The 16,727-nt window shown below is 41.6% G+C and overlaps 1 protein-coding gene across 5 annotated transcripts in view; it reads right to left on the bottom strand.

Annotated features, from left to right (window-relative positions):
- Nucleotides 1-16,727, bottom strand: part of NR3C2 (nuclear receptor subfamily 3 group C member 2) — a 211,674-nt gene that overhangs the window by 49,645 nt on the left and 145,302 nt on the right. For all 5 annotated transcript variants that reach the window (XM_065061886.1, XM_065061889.1, XM_065061888.1 and 2 more), the window contains one exon: nucleotides 6,857-6,973. In XM_065061886.1, the coding sequence (XP_064917958.1) occupies nucleotides 6,857-6,973 (117 nt within the window). The remainder of the gene's footprint in view (nucleotides 1-6,856; nucleotides 6,974-16,727) is intronic.

Below are 16,727 nucleotides of genomic sequence, written 5' to 3'. Positions count from 1 at the left end.
CCCTGCTGAAAGCCTGAAAGGCTGTCCCTGCAGGAAACACAAACACTGCTGGCAGCTGAGCACTCGTCAGAAGGGAGAAACCAGCAAAACTCAAAAAAAAAACCAAAGGAGGGCTGAGGACAGGAACCGGAATAGAAGTTTGATTAAGGATTGTTGCAAGAGAGCTGTGTGGTTATGGACCACAGCAGTGTACCTTCGTGAGCTGCTGTCACATCTGAAACAAAAACAGCTAAATACAAAGTACAAGAACACACTTCCAGTACTGTTTTCGAATTGATGCCCGAGGGATTACCCTGACATTACCAGCCCTTTTCAAAATTCTGCATTTTTAATCATCATTCCCAAATAGACTCCTCATCGTTGTGGCAAATGACTGCTCTGATAGTCACCTACAATACTCTAGAGGATAGTTCAGCTGAAAAGTTAGAGGGTCACATCAAGAACAGTATCTTGTAACATGGAGGAAGACAGATGCAAAAGTAGGGAAAGTTAACTGTTGAACAAACTGGTTCCTAAAAGATCCCAAACAGCAGGACTGACTTTTTATTTTTCTTTTTTTTTCTTTTTAAATATATATTCACGAGGTGTGGGGCAGTGGTGCAGAAACAGCAGCACCTTAAACACAGCTGGCCCTTACTAAGGCAGAGGGATGTTCTCTTCTGAAGAGTCACCGTCATGAACCCCACTCAGCAACGTGAATTTCCCTGCTGATCCCTCTTATGAGTACACCCACCACACAATTTGGGAGACCTAACAAAATCACAGCACAAGGTAGCGTGGTTGCAAGTGACATCTTAATGTTACATTGCTCACTTAGGATCAATACATCATGCATACAAACAAAAGCAGGTACATCAATGGTTCACTTCTCTGCTAAGAGAAAGCACAGGTTTTAACACAATCTCATAACTTGATGGATTTCTATCTCACACAAATGTTTTCTGAAACCATCACACATAGAAGAATAGGAATGATTTTTGAAACGATACTAATGATAACCTAGACATTCGTAGGTACCACAACTAAGTTGTCCAGCTAAGACATGAAAAATAAAATGACAACATGAGGTTTCGCTTCACAAAACCCACAAGTAACTTTAATACACTGCTATAAACAGGTAAAAGTCTGATGGAAGAACTGACACAGACCCAGCTGAATGTTCAAGTTAAGAAAAAAGAAATTTACTAGATTCCCTCAGAAGAAAATGCTACATAATACAAATAAAAATAAATAAAGTAAATAAAAATGCAGTTAAAGTTAATGGGCATTTCAAAATATTTTGCAGCTAAAGTTTAAATAAAAAATAAAAGCCATACACATACCCCAAATTGGTTTTGGTTCTTACACACAGGTTCTTTTTTTTTTAATTCCTTTTCAAATTTATGAAATCTTTAGGAGTAAAAAGTTGGTAGTAATTTTTGAAGAAAACCAAGAGGATACATTTTTGCTGGTTTTAAGTTTTTTTAGTTTTCAGTTTTCTAATACTTGTGATTTTTTTTTCTCTTCCTTTTTTATCACTTTATTTTTTCTCAGGGAGATAGGAACAATGATAATATAAACCACATAAGCTGCAGTAACTGAAAATAATACCACAGTTTTAAATAAATACTAGTATGAGTTATTAAACAGAAAATTGAAAGCTGGGCAAAAAGGTGAAGTACTGTATCTTATTACTGATTCTCTCACTTAATCTATTTTTCAGATTATTGAACTATTTTAATGTATAAAAAATAAGGATAACTGCAAGTGAAGCCTACAAATCACATCTTATGCATGAAACATCTTACATATGTAAATGTGTGCAGACCCAAGACTCGAATATCACAGGCAGTCTCTGCAGACAGAGTGATGAACTATGTCATTTGCAAGGTGAAATCCGTTTGATTTCCCTTCGATATCTGAAGGGTATTTCAGCAACCTGCATCTCACTGCTGCGGGAGATCAGTACTGGGAAGTCCCACCAGTGTTTTATATGGGAGCTGAGGCAGGAAAGGATTGCAGACCTACACAGTACAGACCTCTCGACACCTTTTTGTCCCCTAAGCACTTATGTCACATCACAATGCAGAAGAGGGACCTTCTCTGATCACACAGCAAAAGAGGGAGGGATGCCTGGTCACTAGAATCACAGGAGTCTTTTGATTGGAAAAGATCCTCAAGATCATCGAGTCCAACCATAACCTAACTCTGGCACCAAACCATGTCCCTGAGAACCTTGTCTACACGTCTTTTAAACACCTCCAGTGATGGTGATTCCACCGCTTCCCTGGGCAGCCTGTTCCAATGCCTGACAACCCTTTCCGTGAAGAATTTTTTTGTAATATCCAGTCTAAACCTCCCCTGGCACAACTTGAGGCCATTTCCTTTTGTCCTATTGCTTTTTACACAGGAGAAGAGACCAACCCCCTCCACACTACAACCTCCTTTCAGGTAGTTGTAGACAGTGATAAGGTCTCCCCTCAGCCTCCTTTTCTTCAGGCTAAACATCCCGAGTTCCCTCAGTTGACGCTCATAAGACTTGTGCTCCAGGCCCCTCACCAGCTTCGTCACCCTCCTCTGAACTCTCTCGAGCACCTCAATGTGTTTCTTGTAGTGAGGGGCCCAAAACTGAACAGAGGATTTGAGATGCAGCCTCACCAGTGCTGAGTACAGGGGGACAATCACTGCCCTGGTCCCTCACCATCACCCCCCGGTGCTGCCATGGGGACAGACACAACTCGGGAACAAGCAGCATTAGGTGGGAGTTAAATGAAAATGTCTCGTGCGGAAGTGAGAGATTCAACAAATCCGATCACAGCGTATGCTGGGACAAACTTCAGAAATCATGCAGTCGTTCTGGTCCATAATTAACTGAAAATTAATTACAGAATCTTGAAAAGAGCATAAACCAAAAATGGGCCAGCATACCTTCATAGTACAGTTGCTCACTCTGAATCTCTTCCAATAATTAAGTCTAGCATATGGAACTGGAGTTTAAAAAAAACCCAAACCAAAACAACAAACAAACTATGGTTCCCAAAAAAGTTTTGGAGTCCTATTTGCCGAAGGGATACGTCTCTCTGCAGTGCACACGTAACTTTCTAGAAGTGAGGGGGATGAATTAATGTGACATTTGGCAACTTCAGCTTTGCAGAAATTACAGGCTGCAGATGCTTCTTACAAAATCAAAACAAAAACTGAGAAAAGAACATAATTAGGTAAATTATTTGCTGACTTGATGAATAATTTTTTAAAGATTATTAGGGGATATAAGAGCTTGGAAAATGCTCCAGTTTTCCAACAAGCAAAAGGAGGAGGTAAGCAATAAAACTGCCAATTAATTCGGTTGAGCATTCATAGAAAGGTGTATTTTGTATCACTGAATTACACATATTTTTTTAAAGGTGCTTAAAGTATGGCATGCTGCCACACATCAAAATATTATTTTTTTGGGAAAAAAATGTTAGCATGCTGGGAAATAGAAGATATGCAATCAAAACAAACCTGTAACACTTTGACACAGTGAACAAAAAACGAGAACATTTAAAATATACCGAGAAAGAGTGCAACCAAAAGAAAAACAAAACAAAACCAAAAAAGATCCAGTAGATTAATCAGATTGTATAAAAATGTGCCGCAGGGAACACAAAAACTTTCTTTCTGAATTCCAGTTTTCCACTACAGAGATTAAAATCTTCAGTAACAGAGGGAAAATGATCACAAACTTCAAAATTACAACATGTTTTCTCTTTGCTTTATAAATGCCCTGTTGCAGTAACTGGGAGGACCTGGGGGGCAGCCTGGGGTCTTTCACTCCCATCTGCAGACTGGGAAAGCTGCAAACAAGTAAAGTTATTTTCCAGCTCCTAAGAGACAGAACCTTGTTCCCTGTGGCAACATTTATTCAAGGTCAACTGGAGGGTGTTTTGTGTGTTTGTTTGTTTGTTTTTAATAAGGGGCTAAAACATCATAATTATGTGCAAGTGGAAAAGAACTGTCCGTGGGTTCAGGAACTTGCACACACTTCAGCCCAGGCTTACACTTATGACTCTTTTGCACATCATCTTACTCTGTTTCTCACAAACCAAACTCATCAGACGTCTCTGGTGCAGTGTGTTTTCTGTGTTTACCTTTGCTTCCATTTGGATGGTGAGAGCTTAAATTAGATCTACCGCACAAAGGGCACAGCACTGTGCAGTGTGACTTGGCTATGGAGAGTACTATGCTGCAAATAGGATTTAAACTAAATCACATTTATAAATTCAATTTCCACCAGCTCTTTACTGATTACAATGCCTAACAAAATACTTGCACATTTTGCCTATAAGTCCAAATTAGAAATTGGTAAAAGTCCATTTTTCTTGGAGTAATGTGTATTCTTGGCAAAACTAGTCTGACCACATGAACTATAAGCTACAATGTGTCTTCCTAATAAATTGAACATGCTCAGCCTATTCAAGCTAATTACAAAAAAATATTATTTAATACCAAATCTTGGAAACTTATATGAAGATAAAAATGACTGTTTTGAAATACACATTAACATCTTTTCTTGCCATTTCCACCTCTTTCTTTGTGATCATCTCCACCATGTCAAAAAGCCCCTGCAACAGCACACAGAACTTCCCAAAATTAAGTCTGGGACGCTGTACTGCTCCTCCTTGGATGCCCAATGCTCAGCTCACCGCTGGGGAAGAAGGACGGCCTCAGCAGCAAATGGCCTTAAGTTACCAAAACCTCCTGCCAGACCTGGGCTGGCTCAAGGGCTGGAATGTCCATCAGCTTAATCTGGCAGTCCTTGGGGCCCTTTAAATAGGAATTCTGTCTGTGGGTTGCAGGCGCTTTACCCCTCTCCAGCGGCCCTGCCTGCTGTCTCCAATGTGGCTGTTCTCTCCTGAACCACGCAAGTCACTGTCTTGCATTGACATTCAGAGACGGTTCCCTGCCATCTCCTTCATGGTAATGATGGAAGGACCTTTTTATGCCACTTTAGCTCCTTTAGGTGGCACAAATGGATCAAATCAGGAACAAGAATTTCATCTTAGTTTCTCTTCATGAAGAAAGTCACCAGAACAGCTAAACCACAAAGCTCAACCGCACATCAGTGGTACACTGCTGAGACAGACTTGGCCTTCTAGGTCATTAAATGCAGATCACTAATTACAATTTGCAGCAGACTACCAAGCTCCAACACAAGGGAAGATTTTTCAATGCATTCCTCATTTACAGCATTCTGAGCAATGAAAAACAAAACAAACCAACCAAACAAAACGGCAATTCCCTCAAGCAAAGTTTACCCCCTCCCTTGTTTTTTCGTAGATGACTCTGTGTGAACACACCCACTGAAATGCACCAGGAGAGCGCAGTGACGAACTCATGACATTGCAGACAAAGTGTCACGTGTTGCTGTTTCTACAGGTCATCAAGTCGGACGGCAGCCCTGTGTTTTGCGGGGGTGCTAAGCACGACCGCCTGCCCGGGAAGGCAGGTTTGCCGGAGCCCTGCCGGCGCCGCGCTGGGCACAGTGGCCGAGGATGCACCAGCTGCAAAACTGCCAGCGCTCTGGGGAGATGGGCTTCCTGCTCCTCGCATGTTTTCAGCACCTTTCTTTGGAAAGAAGAAACTACTACTGTGGAGCTCCCATTTCATCGAAGCAAGCTGCCATTCTGCTGCCCTTGCTAGATGCAACAGCATAGAGCAAAATCAAGAGAAAGCTGTGAGCTCCCTGCATGATACAATCTGGTCCCATTTTCTTTTGGGAAGCAGAAATAAGGGGCCTAAGGGGCAATGCAACATCTCAAAATTGAGAAAGGGGGTGAAAGAGGTCTTAACAGGGCTATTCTCTACAAAAAAAAAAAAAGTAAGGAGTGGCTTGCTTGAGTATTTCTGCCAGGATACAAGACAGAAAAAGAAGTCTGGGAGTCAGAAAAAGGTATCAGACAGGAACCAGGATTTTGCATATAACCCGTGAAAGATGAGCAGCTAAATCTGTCTGTAAAACTAAACTAAGCTACTAGGAGAATAGGTCGTGGAGGATAAAACCCAAATCACGAGATAAGAAATTATTTGGAGGAATTAACATGACTATGTTATAATTTTCTGGATCAGTGAAAACAGTTGAGGGGAAGGGTCACGGCGCATCAGGGAAAGGACCCACAGGAGTATCTAAATTGCCATTCACGGACAACATAATAAACCTAAGAGAGGTGGGAAAAAGTTATTTGTAACATGATTTGCTCAGGAGATGACCTGAAACAAGATGCCTACTGAAGCACAGCCAGAATTGTGTGGACATTGCAACTGAGGAATTAGAACAACAAAAAGAAACTATCATAAGTTGTGTTGTCATGCTGTTTTCAAAATATCTTTATAATTATTAAGAAAAAGTTTTGCCCTTTTTTTTATTAGTATACTAATAATGGAGTAACATCATCAAAGCTATTGCATATCTAAACAGTTGCAGAAATAAATCAATATAAAAGTCAAATAAACAACAAAAAAGGTTGAGAGATTTCACTGTGTGAGAATTTGCCTTCATGATGACATAAAATATTTTTGGGTATTCAGGAGAATGCTCATCACCCAGAAAATAAGCATGCAATACTTGAAACCTCAACACTTTAAGCTGTATGAGATTCCACTAAAATTACTGTCATCATAAAACACCCACTTTTCTTTTTTCTGAGCCATAAAATACCTATCTCCAAAACCTGATTTAGAATGACAATAGAGTTTATTAGCTATTAAGCACTTCTTCAGGATAATTCCACCTTAAACTTTTGAGATTATGCAGCTGCCAGATCTATAAAAAGGCTGCACATTCCCAATATTTTTGCCTAATCAAATTAAGAGACCAAGCTATTAATATTCTGCTTACCTCCTAAATTCATTCCAGCTTGCAGACATTTCTGTAATCGACAGGCTGGGCAGTTCTTCCTCCGAATCTTATCAATTATGCAGTCATTCCTTCCCGCACACAGGTAATTGTGCTGTCCTGAATGAACCGAAACCAAAACACATTATTAGAGGATGTATTAAAATAATTCCAATTTCATCTTCTCTGCTGTTTTGCAGGCATTTCGAGTTTCTTATTAATGCAGACATTCCCAATCCCATGCTTAGCCTTCCCAATCATCTTGGTGACTTGTCATAGGCCTTCCAATGAGCCTCTCGTAAGTTTCATTTGGGCAAGAGCTTTGGTGTGTCACTCACAAGAGAGATCTCATTACTTTTTTTCTAAGCAGGGCTGGAATTTTTCTTCTTGCATAAAACAAACTATTGGTTTGAGCTTTTTCAAATCTTCTTACATGTTCTGTGTCACAAAACAGTCTGATAACTCTTAGTTTTAGTGCAAAACCAAGGGCCATTCTCATGCTACAGAAGTTCACAACCTAAAGCAGAGTAGAGATTAACTTTCCCAATATACTCCACTCTTCAACCAGTTCGAAATGCTTGATTTCTGATCTCATCAGTTACTTCTATATAGCATAAGGTTTCTGAAGGGTTTACTAAAACAGGCTTAAATCAAAACCACATTACTTCAGTTCTGTAAAGCCCCACAGAAGCACTCCTGAGGAGACAGCAGGTATTTAACATACAACATTTAGAAGAAAGGAAATACATGGCAAACAGAGAAATAGGCTGGCATTTGACAAACTGACGACTCAAAAGGCGTTTTGCTTTGTGGGAAGAATGTAGCTAGAGCAAACGGATGCAGTGTATCAGATGAGGACACTACCACGTGGACTTTTCAAAGTAAGGTGCTTGAATTTGATGTGGAAGAATAAAGGAAACCACGAGGGGTTGGTGCAGCATGACATAAAAAGTGACAGAAGATTATTTTAGCTGCCTCCATCCTGAGGTGGCACATGGGGGCCTAGGGCAGCCAGAACAAACAGATTTTGGGGCTGATGTGACAAAAAGCGATGCAGAAGGTTTCCAGAGGATGGATGAAAGGAAAGGACACAGTGCACAGAAGCACAACAGACTGTAAGACAAGCTGCAGGATTTGCCAGTGTGCAAAGTTCAATAAAACAGTCCCATCTAAAATGCAACAGCAGGTGCTGCAAGAACTACAGAGTCTCAGGGATGGGCATTTCAGAAGTAAAGAAAGAAACTCGTTACTCCATAAACTAAACACAAGTTTGTAACAAAGATGTCTGAAATGCAAGGTAGAGGAAAATAATTCAGATTGCAAACGCAGTAAGACCAACTGGCAACTAAGCAAGAAGGCTCCAAAGCAGGTCATAAACAAAGCCAGCAAGATGTGTGAAAACTCCAGAGTTGTACAAATAACACTAATGTTGATGCCAAAAACCAAAAGAAGCACCAGCCATGGGTGGTGCAGGGCTGGGCTGAGCCGCAGAGCTGCACCGAAACACACTGGAAGGCGGCGTGTGAGGGGCGCGGGAGCAAAGACACAAGTTTGGTAAGAGGACAGAGGTATAAAACACGTTTACCAAGATATTTTCCACAATACACACATGCTTCCTTGAGGAAACAAAAAGTTAATATTCATGGGACACAGGAGACCTGGCTTCTATTTTGGGGACTTTCAGGAATTGGCCTTAAAATTTCAAAAAAGTGATTTTCTACCTCTGCATCTGACCTCCTTTCACCCTTACCCAACATTATCTATTTAGACAGTGAACTGAAGTTCAGGCTGTTCCTTGCATCTCTTCACTGAGCATCTCGCACAAAGAGAACTGATCTCATTTGAGTAAGCGAAGTGTTACCGTTAACATCACAAAGGTATCATCATTTAGATAATGCTTTAGATGTTTAAACAACAAGCAGATGGGCAAATAAGTTTGGTTGTTTTTTTTTCTTTTTTAAGGGACCTTACCTAGCACAGTGACACAGATGAAAAACAATAAAACTTAACCAAAATAATTCATGAATATGAGCTCAATAATTAGGTCAGACATAAAATCAAGTTGTACAATATAGTGACAGCATCAGTATCTATCAGCTGGTCATTAAGTAAGGCTGCTAAACAATAAAAAGATAAAATTCTCAACAGATCTCAAAATTAAAACCTGCTTATCACACAATGTTTATTTTATGATACAATCTACACAAAAAACCCGCTACAAAAGAGAAAAGTCAACTTAATTCCTCTTTACATTTTTAATCTGTACTGACTTGAAGACATCTCCTTAAGAAAGGTCAAGCAGATAGCATGGAATTAAAGTAGAAAACACAAGTGTTTAAAAAAACTTACTGTACAGTAAAAAGATGGTTTATGTGCCATTACAAGTACTGGTATGCTACCCTTCTGTGGAGAGAGGGGGAAAATTCTTTTCTCCTAGGAAAGCAAGTACAATCGCTCAGTGCTCACACGTCCTTTGTACATCACAGACTACTGCAATCCCATTTTTAGGCTTCCACAGGCGGGTGCAGGCTATTAATACGACAAGTCGGCTCTAATGCTGCAAAATGAACCCCACTGCAGGACTACCCTGGAGGCAGTTTGCTCCGTGAAACTGTACACCTCTTAAGTCAACATTTTTCACCACTGCTTTCAGAAGCTAATGGGTTTAATAAAAAGAGGTTAACATTTCTGTACTCTCAGATAATTACTTTGGTTACATTCTTAAATATTGTGGAAGTGTTTACCTGATTCCATCACTGTCACACTGACTTCCTAAGAAATATTCCCACTACAGCAGAATACTTCTGTAAGTCACCCTTCAGATGGTTTAGGTAGTCAGCAGTTATTACCTTCTAGCCTATTATTACCTATTTTAGATAAATAATTTCAGAAAACGTAACTTAGTAAAAGTTCATCAATTTCTGAATCATGCGTCTCTTAATACTAATGTATGACATAGAATCTGTAAGCAGTTTTTCTAGTAAGCAAGGCAAAAGTTTTTCTAAAGAGTGAATGTCTTGTCATGTATTTCATTTCTAAAAAATTAAATAACCATGGTCATCTTAAAGCTTACAGTAGTGCAAGTAATTTGAAAAACCTTAAAACACAGAATAGATCACCATTCAGGCAAACTCTCTATGCAGAGTACAGCTATGAAATACCAAAGAACAGTTTTTCAGTTAAAAAATTTATTTTATCATATATGATAATAAAATGCTTCAGCTTTCCATGCAAATATGGTACATTTCAAATAAAGCCAATTTTGTAAGATAACTTCATAAAGCAAAGACACTAATAATGAATCCGTACCTTCCATTTGTTTAACATGAGCCTCACTCATGTTTAGCATGAACCTACACATCTGAAATGGATGTGGCTCTCAAGACCTCCAGGGCTCTTCAGGATCTCAACAAGGTGATGGAGACCATCCCACAAGGAGGCTGATGTTGTGGTGCTAGATCTCTAACTCTTTCAAGACACTTTTCAATCTGCTTGTGTAGTTTGTGTTTAGCTTAATCCAGTTCTTTTTATCCAGTTTAATCACGCACAAGTGGGCTGTAAAGTGGCAGATATCTCCCATGTGCTAATGCATTAAGATGAAAGTAATTTTTACATATGCCATCATTAAGTGCACTTACACAAGGTAATTCCTGTTCCATCTAAAATACAGAGTTACAACAGACGTCAGGAAGATTTCCTGTTGTAAATTAATAATTAATAGGTACTACATAGTTACATACTAAGAAGACATAGAGATCCGTCCTATTCATAGCAGAGCTAGAGGACGGCCCTTGTTCTTGTGGGTGACTTTAACCTGCCGGATATCTGCTGGGAGCTCAATACTGCACAGAAGAGGCAGTCTAGGAAGTTCCTAGAGTGTATAGAGGACAATTTCCTTCATCAGCTGGTAAATGAGCCCACCAGGGGCAAGACCCCACTAGACCTACTGTTTACAAACAGAGAAGGGCTGGTGGGAGATGTAGTGGTTGGAGGCCGCCTGGGGCATAGCGACCATGAAATAATAGAATTTTCAATACTCAGAGATGCAGGGAGAACCATTAACAAAACCTCTACGCTGGACTTCCGGAGGGCAGATTTTTGCCTATTCAGAAGTCTAGTTCAGAGCATACCCTGGGAAACAATGCTTAAAAACAAGGGGGCCCAGGAGGGTTGGACATGCTTCAAGCAGATGGTTTTGAGTGCACAGCAACAGGCTATACCAGTGTGCCGAAAGGCTAGCCGGAAGGGAAGACAACCGGCTTGGCTAAACAGGGAGATTCTGAATGAAATCAGAAATAAAAAGAGACTTTACCGACTGTGGAAAAAAGGGCTGGCTACTTATGGAAATAGCTAGATCATGCAGAAAAAAAATCAGGGAAACAAAAGTGAAATTTGAAGTTAATTTGGCCAATTCTGTCAGGGATAATAAAAAGTCCTTCTTCAAATATGTTAATAACAAAAGGAGGGGCAAGGAAAACCTCCATTCTCTGTTGGACTCTGAAGGAAATATAGTTAACAAAGATGAGGAGAAAGCTGAGGTACTTAATACCTACTTTGCCTCAGTTTTTACCAGTAAGACAGGTGGCCCTCAGGACAACTCATCTCTGGAGGTGGTTGACAGAGATAGGAAGCCAAATAGGCCCCTTGTATTCCAGGAGGAAGTAGCTGGTGATTTACTGAGCCATCTGGATCCTCACAAGTCTATGGGACCAGACGGGATCCATCCTAGGGTGATGAGGGAGCTAGCAGAAGAACTTGCCAAGCTGCTCTCCATCATCTTCCAACAGTCCTGGCTCACTGGGGAGGTCCCATATGATTGGAAATTGGCCAATGTTACCCCAGTCCACAAAAAGGGCTGCAGAGCTGACCCTGGCAACTACAGGCCTGTCAGCCTGACCTCGGTGCCTGGCAGGGTTATGGAGCAGATCATCCTGAATGGAATCACACAGCACCTTCAGGATGGACAAGGGATCAGACCCAGCCAGCATGGGTTTAGGAGGGGCAGGTCCTGTCTGACTAACCTGATCTCCTTTTATGATCAGGTGACCCAGCTGGTGGATGAGGGGAAAGCCGTGGATGTGGTCTATCTGGACTTCAGCAAGGCCTTTGACACTGCCTCCCATAATATACTCTTGCAAAAGCTGGTAGCCCATGGCTTGGACAAGTGTACTCTACGCTGGGTTAAGAACTGGCTGGAGGGCTGGGCCCAGAGAGTGCTGGTGAATGGGGCTGCATCCAGCTGGCGGCCAGTCACTAGTGGTGTTCCCCAGGGGTCAGTGTTGGGTCCAGTCCTGTTTAACATCTTTATTGATGATTTAGATGAGGGGATTGAGACCATCATCAGCAAATTTGCTGATGACACCAAGTTGGGAGGGAGCGTCGACCTGCTGGAAGGCAGGAGGGCTCTGCAGAGGGGTCTGGATAGACTGGAAAAATGGGCTGATTCCAATGGGATGAAGTTCAATAAGGCCAAATGCCGGGTGCTGCACTTTGGTCACAACAACCCCCTGCAGCGCTACAGGTTGGGCGCAGAGTGGCTGGAGAGCAGTCAGACAGAAAGGGACCTGGGGGTGCTAATTGACAGGAAGCTCAACATGAGCCAACAGTGTGCCCAGGTGGCCAAGAAGGCCAACGGTATCCTGTCCTGTATCAAAAACAGCATGGTCAGCAGGACAAGGGAAGTGATCCTTCCCCTGTACTCTGCATTGGTGAGGCCACACCTGGAGTATTGTGTTCAGTTCTGGGCCCCTCAGTTCAGGAAAGACATTGAAGTGCTGGAGCGGGTCCAGAGAAGAGCAACACGACTGGTGAAGGGACTTGAACATAAGACCTATGAGGAGAGGCTGAGGGAGCTGGGGTTGTTTAGTCTAGAGAAGAGGAGGCTTAGAGGTGACCTCATCACTCTCTAGAACTACCTGAAGGGAAGTTATAGCCAGGTGGGGATTGGTCTCTTCTCCCAGGCAGTTAGCAATAGGACAAGGGGGCATGGGCTTAAACTCTGCCAGGGGAAATTTAGGCTGGATATTAGAAAGAAATTCTTTACAGAGAGAGTGGTCAGGCATTGGAATGGCCTGCCCAGGGAGGTAGCGGACTCGCCGTCCCTGGAGGTTTTTAAACTGAGATTGGACATGGCACTTAGTGCCATGATCTAGTAAACGGACTAGAGTTGGACCAAGGGTTGGACTCGATGATCTCTGAGGTCTTTTCCAACCCAATCGATTCTGTGATTCTGATTCTGTGAATACTTATGTTTGCACTTTCCAGGTTATTGTGTCACTACGTCACAGAATGACACATACAACTGCACACACAAAAATACTTTGCAGGTGAGATAGTTGGAAACATTCAAGACTCTTTAGTTCTCTGAATAAAGCTGTTCTTATTTGGCGTATGAATTGCTGCCAAAATGAGACTGCAGCAGAAACCTGTGGTAGAAGTTGTGCCTTTCCCCATTTTAAAACTCCAACACAATGACTGAGCCACTGGTCTCAAAAACTGACTTGCAGAGATGAGCTCATGTAGGTGTGTGGAGCTGCTGCGCTCTGCAACGGGCTGTGAGACTTGCAGACGTCTGCAATAGGGGTGAGGTAGAGGTACTTCTTGACAGTAATATTTCTGTTACTGTCTCAGGCAAAATTAGAAAATTACAGAAATTTCTGAAATATTCCACATTTTCTCTTCCTCGTAACAATATTTTTCCACCAGTTTCTGAAGCCTAAAGTCAGGAACTGCAAATCATTAATGAGACTTCTGCATTTCTGCTCCCTTGTTAAAATAGTAACTACTATGATCAAATGTTAAATTTTGTAAGGAAAAAAAAAAAGCATAATGCTGGAAGAGGATCCAAAGACTAGATTCAAGCCCACTCATGGAAGCATGACAAGACTAGCTTAACAGTTTGGATAGGGCTTGTTGGACTATTTTTCCCCCTTTCTTTAAATCTGTCTTAAAACCTGAAAAAAGGTATTCTGCAACTTCCCTACAAGCCATGTGATTAGGCTAGTGATCAGCTAACCTCTAAGTTGCATTTTTTCCCTTTGCATTTAAACTAAATGGGAGTAGTTTTGCAACTGAAATAGATATTAGCGCTTCCCCTAAGACAGAATAATAGATAGCCAGCTTCTTTATAACAATCTCATGCCTATCAAAAGATTTATGTTCCCTATTTCTTTGCTAGACTAAACAAATCCAGTCCTTTCAATCTTTCCTCATTGGTCATGGTTCCTGAATCTGTTGTCATTCCTCTTATTCTCCCGCTCCTTTCAGAAAATGGAGCGCCCAAACCTGGGTGCATTTATCTCGCTGAGTTTCACCATCACTAAGCCCAATAACACGGTTAGTTCCCGCATCCTGCACACAAACAGCCCTGCTAATGCAATCCTGGACCAGACGTAGCTTTGGCAATGGCATTAGGCTGTTGACTCATGATTGCTTGTGTACCACTAATGCCCGGCTCCTTTCCTGCTTCCAGGCTTTTCCCCCGCTTCTACCTGGGGACAGCCAACTCTTCTTTTTCCTCTGCTAGAGCTACACACCCACCGCAGCATCCCCTGGAGAAAGTAAGGGAAAAGTCCAAAAGCCACTCTGGGTACGTCATCTGAAACCGGAGCATGCTTTGGGTCCCAAGACAAAGACGTGATTGAGGAAGCCTCACAAAAAAGACAAGAAAGTGAGAAAACGGGAGCAGCAGCGAAGGACTAAATAAAGTAGAAAAAGCTTGAAAAAACCCTCAGCTTTTAAAACAGAATCTCACTGAAGCACATAAAAATGCACGTAAAATTCACAAACTTTCCTTCTTCCTCCACAATGCGAATTAATACTTTAACTCATAAAATTGCAGGCAAAGTTGTCTTCTCCCTGAAAGTTGCCAGAATGGCCAAGCCTTTTCCCAGGGTCTGAGGAGAGAGGAGCTGGAAGCCACCTCCAGCCCTGCCTTGCACATCAGAGCTAGGATCCCTTTTCCAGTTTCCGAGCTAGAATAAGGGCTTTCATTTCTCCATGTGTTCCAAGTGGGAAGATTATCTCCACAATAACAATGATACGTGCAAAAGCCTTATGGCTTTGAGGAGCTATTGGCACATGCTTGAGCAGGAGCGTTGAGAGGTTAAACGGGCATCCTTACAGCAGGGAACTATCCTCTTGCTCCTCCTATCATTATTTACCAGCACAACCACCCATTTTAGTGAAGTTTCTCCCGATTACACTAATCAATGAGGGGGGGAACAAAAATCTGGATTGAACGACCGTACAGTAAGCTTCCCTCCATTCCATACATGTTGTTTACCACTCAACTCTGTCCCTTCCCTTTAACCACCAGCCCATCAGATGGCACAAGCCCCTGCAACCTTTCTGACTGGGGCTGCAAACCTTCCCTGCTGAAGGAAAGACAAAGAAAACACCTGCAGGAAATCATCAGGATTTTCTAAGGGAGGCCCTCTCACATCAAGAATATCTGGCCAGCAAACAGAACTTAGGACCAGGTTTTTCTGCTTTCTGGCAAAGCCCTAATGAAGGGCTTTGCCTCCTACAGCAAGAAATCACATCATCTGCACATCCTAAGCTCCCGTTTGTGCTCACTGAGCTATGTGATGTGCTCCTTACATCCAGCTCCGAAACCTCCACAGATTTTTGTGAAACTGACGTTATCTCTGTAATCCATATAAGCTCTTTTAATTAACAAAAACAAACTATTTCTATTTTTAGCAGCCAGTATGTAAATAAAATTGCTGCTAAGACTTGTCACAATGATTTTCCGTATACAAGAAAGGCTTTTCTGTTTGACAAGAACTGTATCACACTTACGAGAAACAAACTGCCTGTACCTGAGGTTTTTATTTCACCATCTGCAGCAGGAAGGTACTCTCAAAAAAATCAGTACAAGTAAGATGATGAATATCTTTCCAAATTTCAGTTTTCACAGAGCTCCTAATTCTTACCATTAAGAAAAAAAAAAAAAAGAAAGGAAAATGCCTGCTATTTGGTGGAAATCAGAACTGCGTTTTCATTTAAAGGTCCATTTGTTACAGAGGTGAGGGCTTCTTTTTTTCTTCCTTTTTTTTTTTTTTTTTTTTTTTTAAGCAGTTGACAACTGCCCAGCAACAGCAGCCTATGTTTGCAGTCACTATTTTCGGCTACATCACATGGCAATTACATAACCTTGTTTTACTGCTCTTGAACTGGTTTGAACAACCTGGGAAACAGATTAGGGCAGCGGCGGGTCCCTCCCAGCGGCCACCCCCACGCAGGACCTGTCCCCCCGCTGCAGCTCCAGAGGCCGCGGCCACGGCCAGTCCCTCGCTCCATAACTAGTTACTTATTGCCAGATCCACCTGAGACACTGGGTAATTAACTTCCTCAGCTCTGTTTAAACCAGTCCAGTCTGACCATGGTAAACTAATAAACTTGATTCCGCATACTGAGATTTATGAGTAAGGCAGAATTAGCTTATAAATGCCACAGACAAGGTACAGAACTTAGATTTGAATATTGTCGCTGCGTTTTACACAAGGTTTGTAGTTTAGTTGTTGAATCTCAGTGTTTCCCAAAATTTAGTCTGCCTTCAGGGTCTGTCTCTCTTATTACCCCACAGCTCTACTCATCTGAACATATAACTCTCAGACAATACGCTTTTTGGCTGCAGACAAAGGCTGTATCTACCAATCACTCAAGACAACAGTATCGACCTATTATTAACATTATTACAGAGTGCACTTATAGCATAGGTATATTCTAAATCCTCCTCTGAAGCAAGAATTTAGAGCTTTCCCTCCTTTATGATATATTAGAGACTTAACTAAAACTCATTTTGATTTTGGCAAAATATTCACCACATTTGGGATACTTCCTGCTTGCTTCTCGTTCTCAATTACCTTCT

This window comes from Columba livia, chromosome 4 (genome assembly GCF_036013475.1).
Source record: "Columba livia isolate bColLiv1 breed racing homer chromosome 4, bColLiv1.pat.W.v2, whole genome shotgun sequence".
NCBI classification, from domain to species: domain Eukaryota; kingdom Metazoa; phylum Chordata; class Aves; order Columbiformes; family Columbidae; genus Columba; species Columba livia.
The sequence above is the reverse complement of the archived record's forward strand: the minus strand, read 5'-3'. Positions and strand labels throughout refer to the sequence as shown.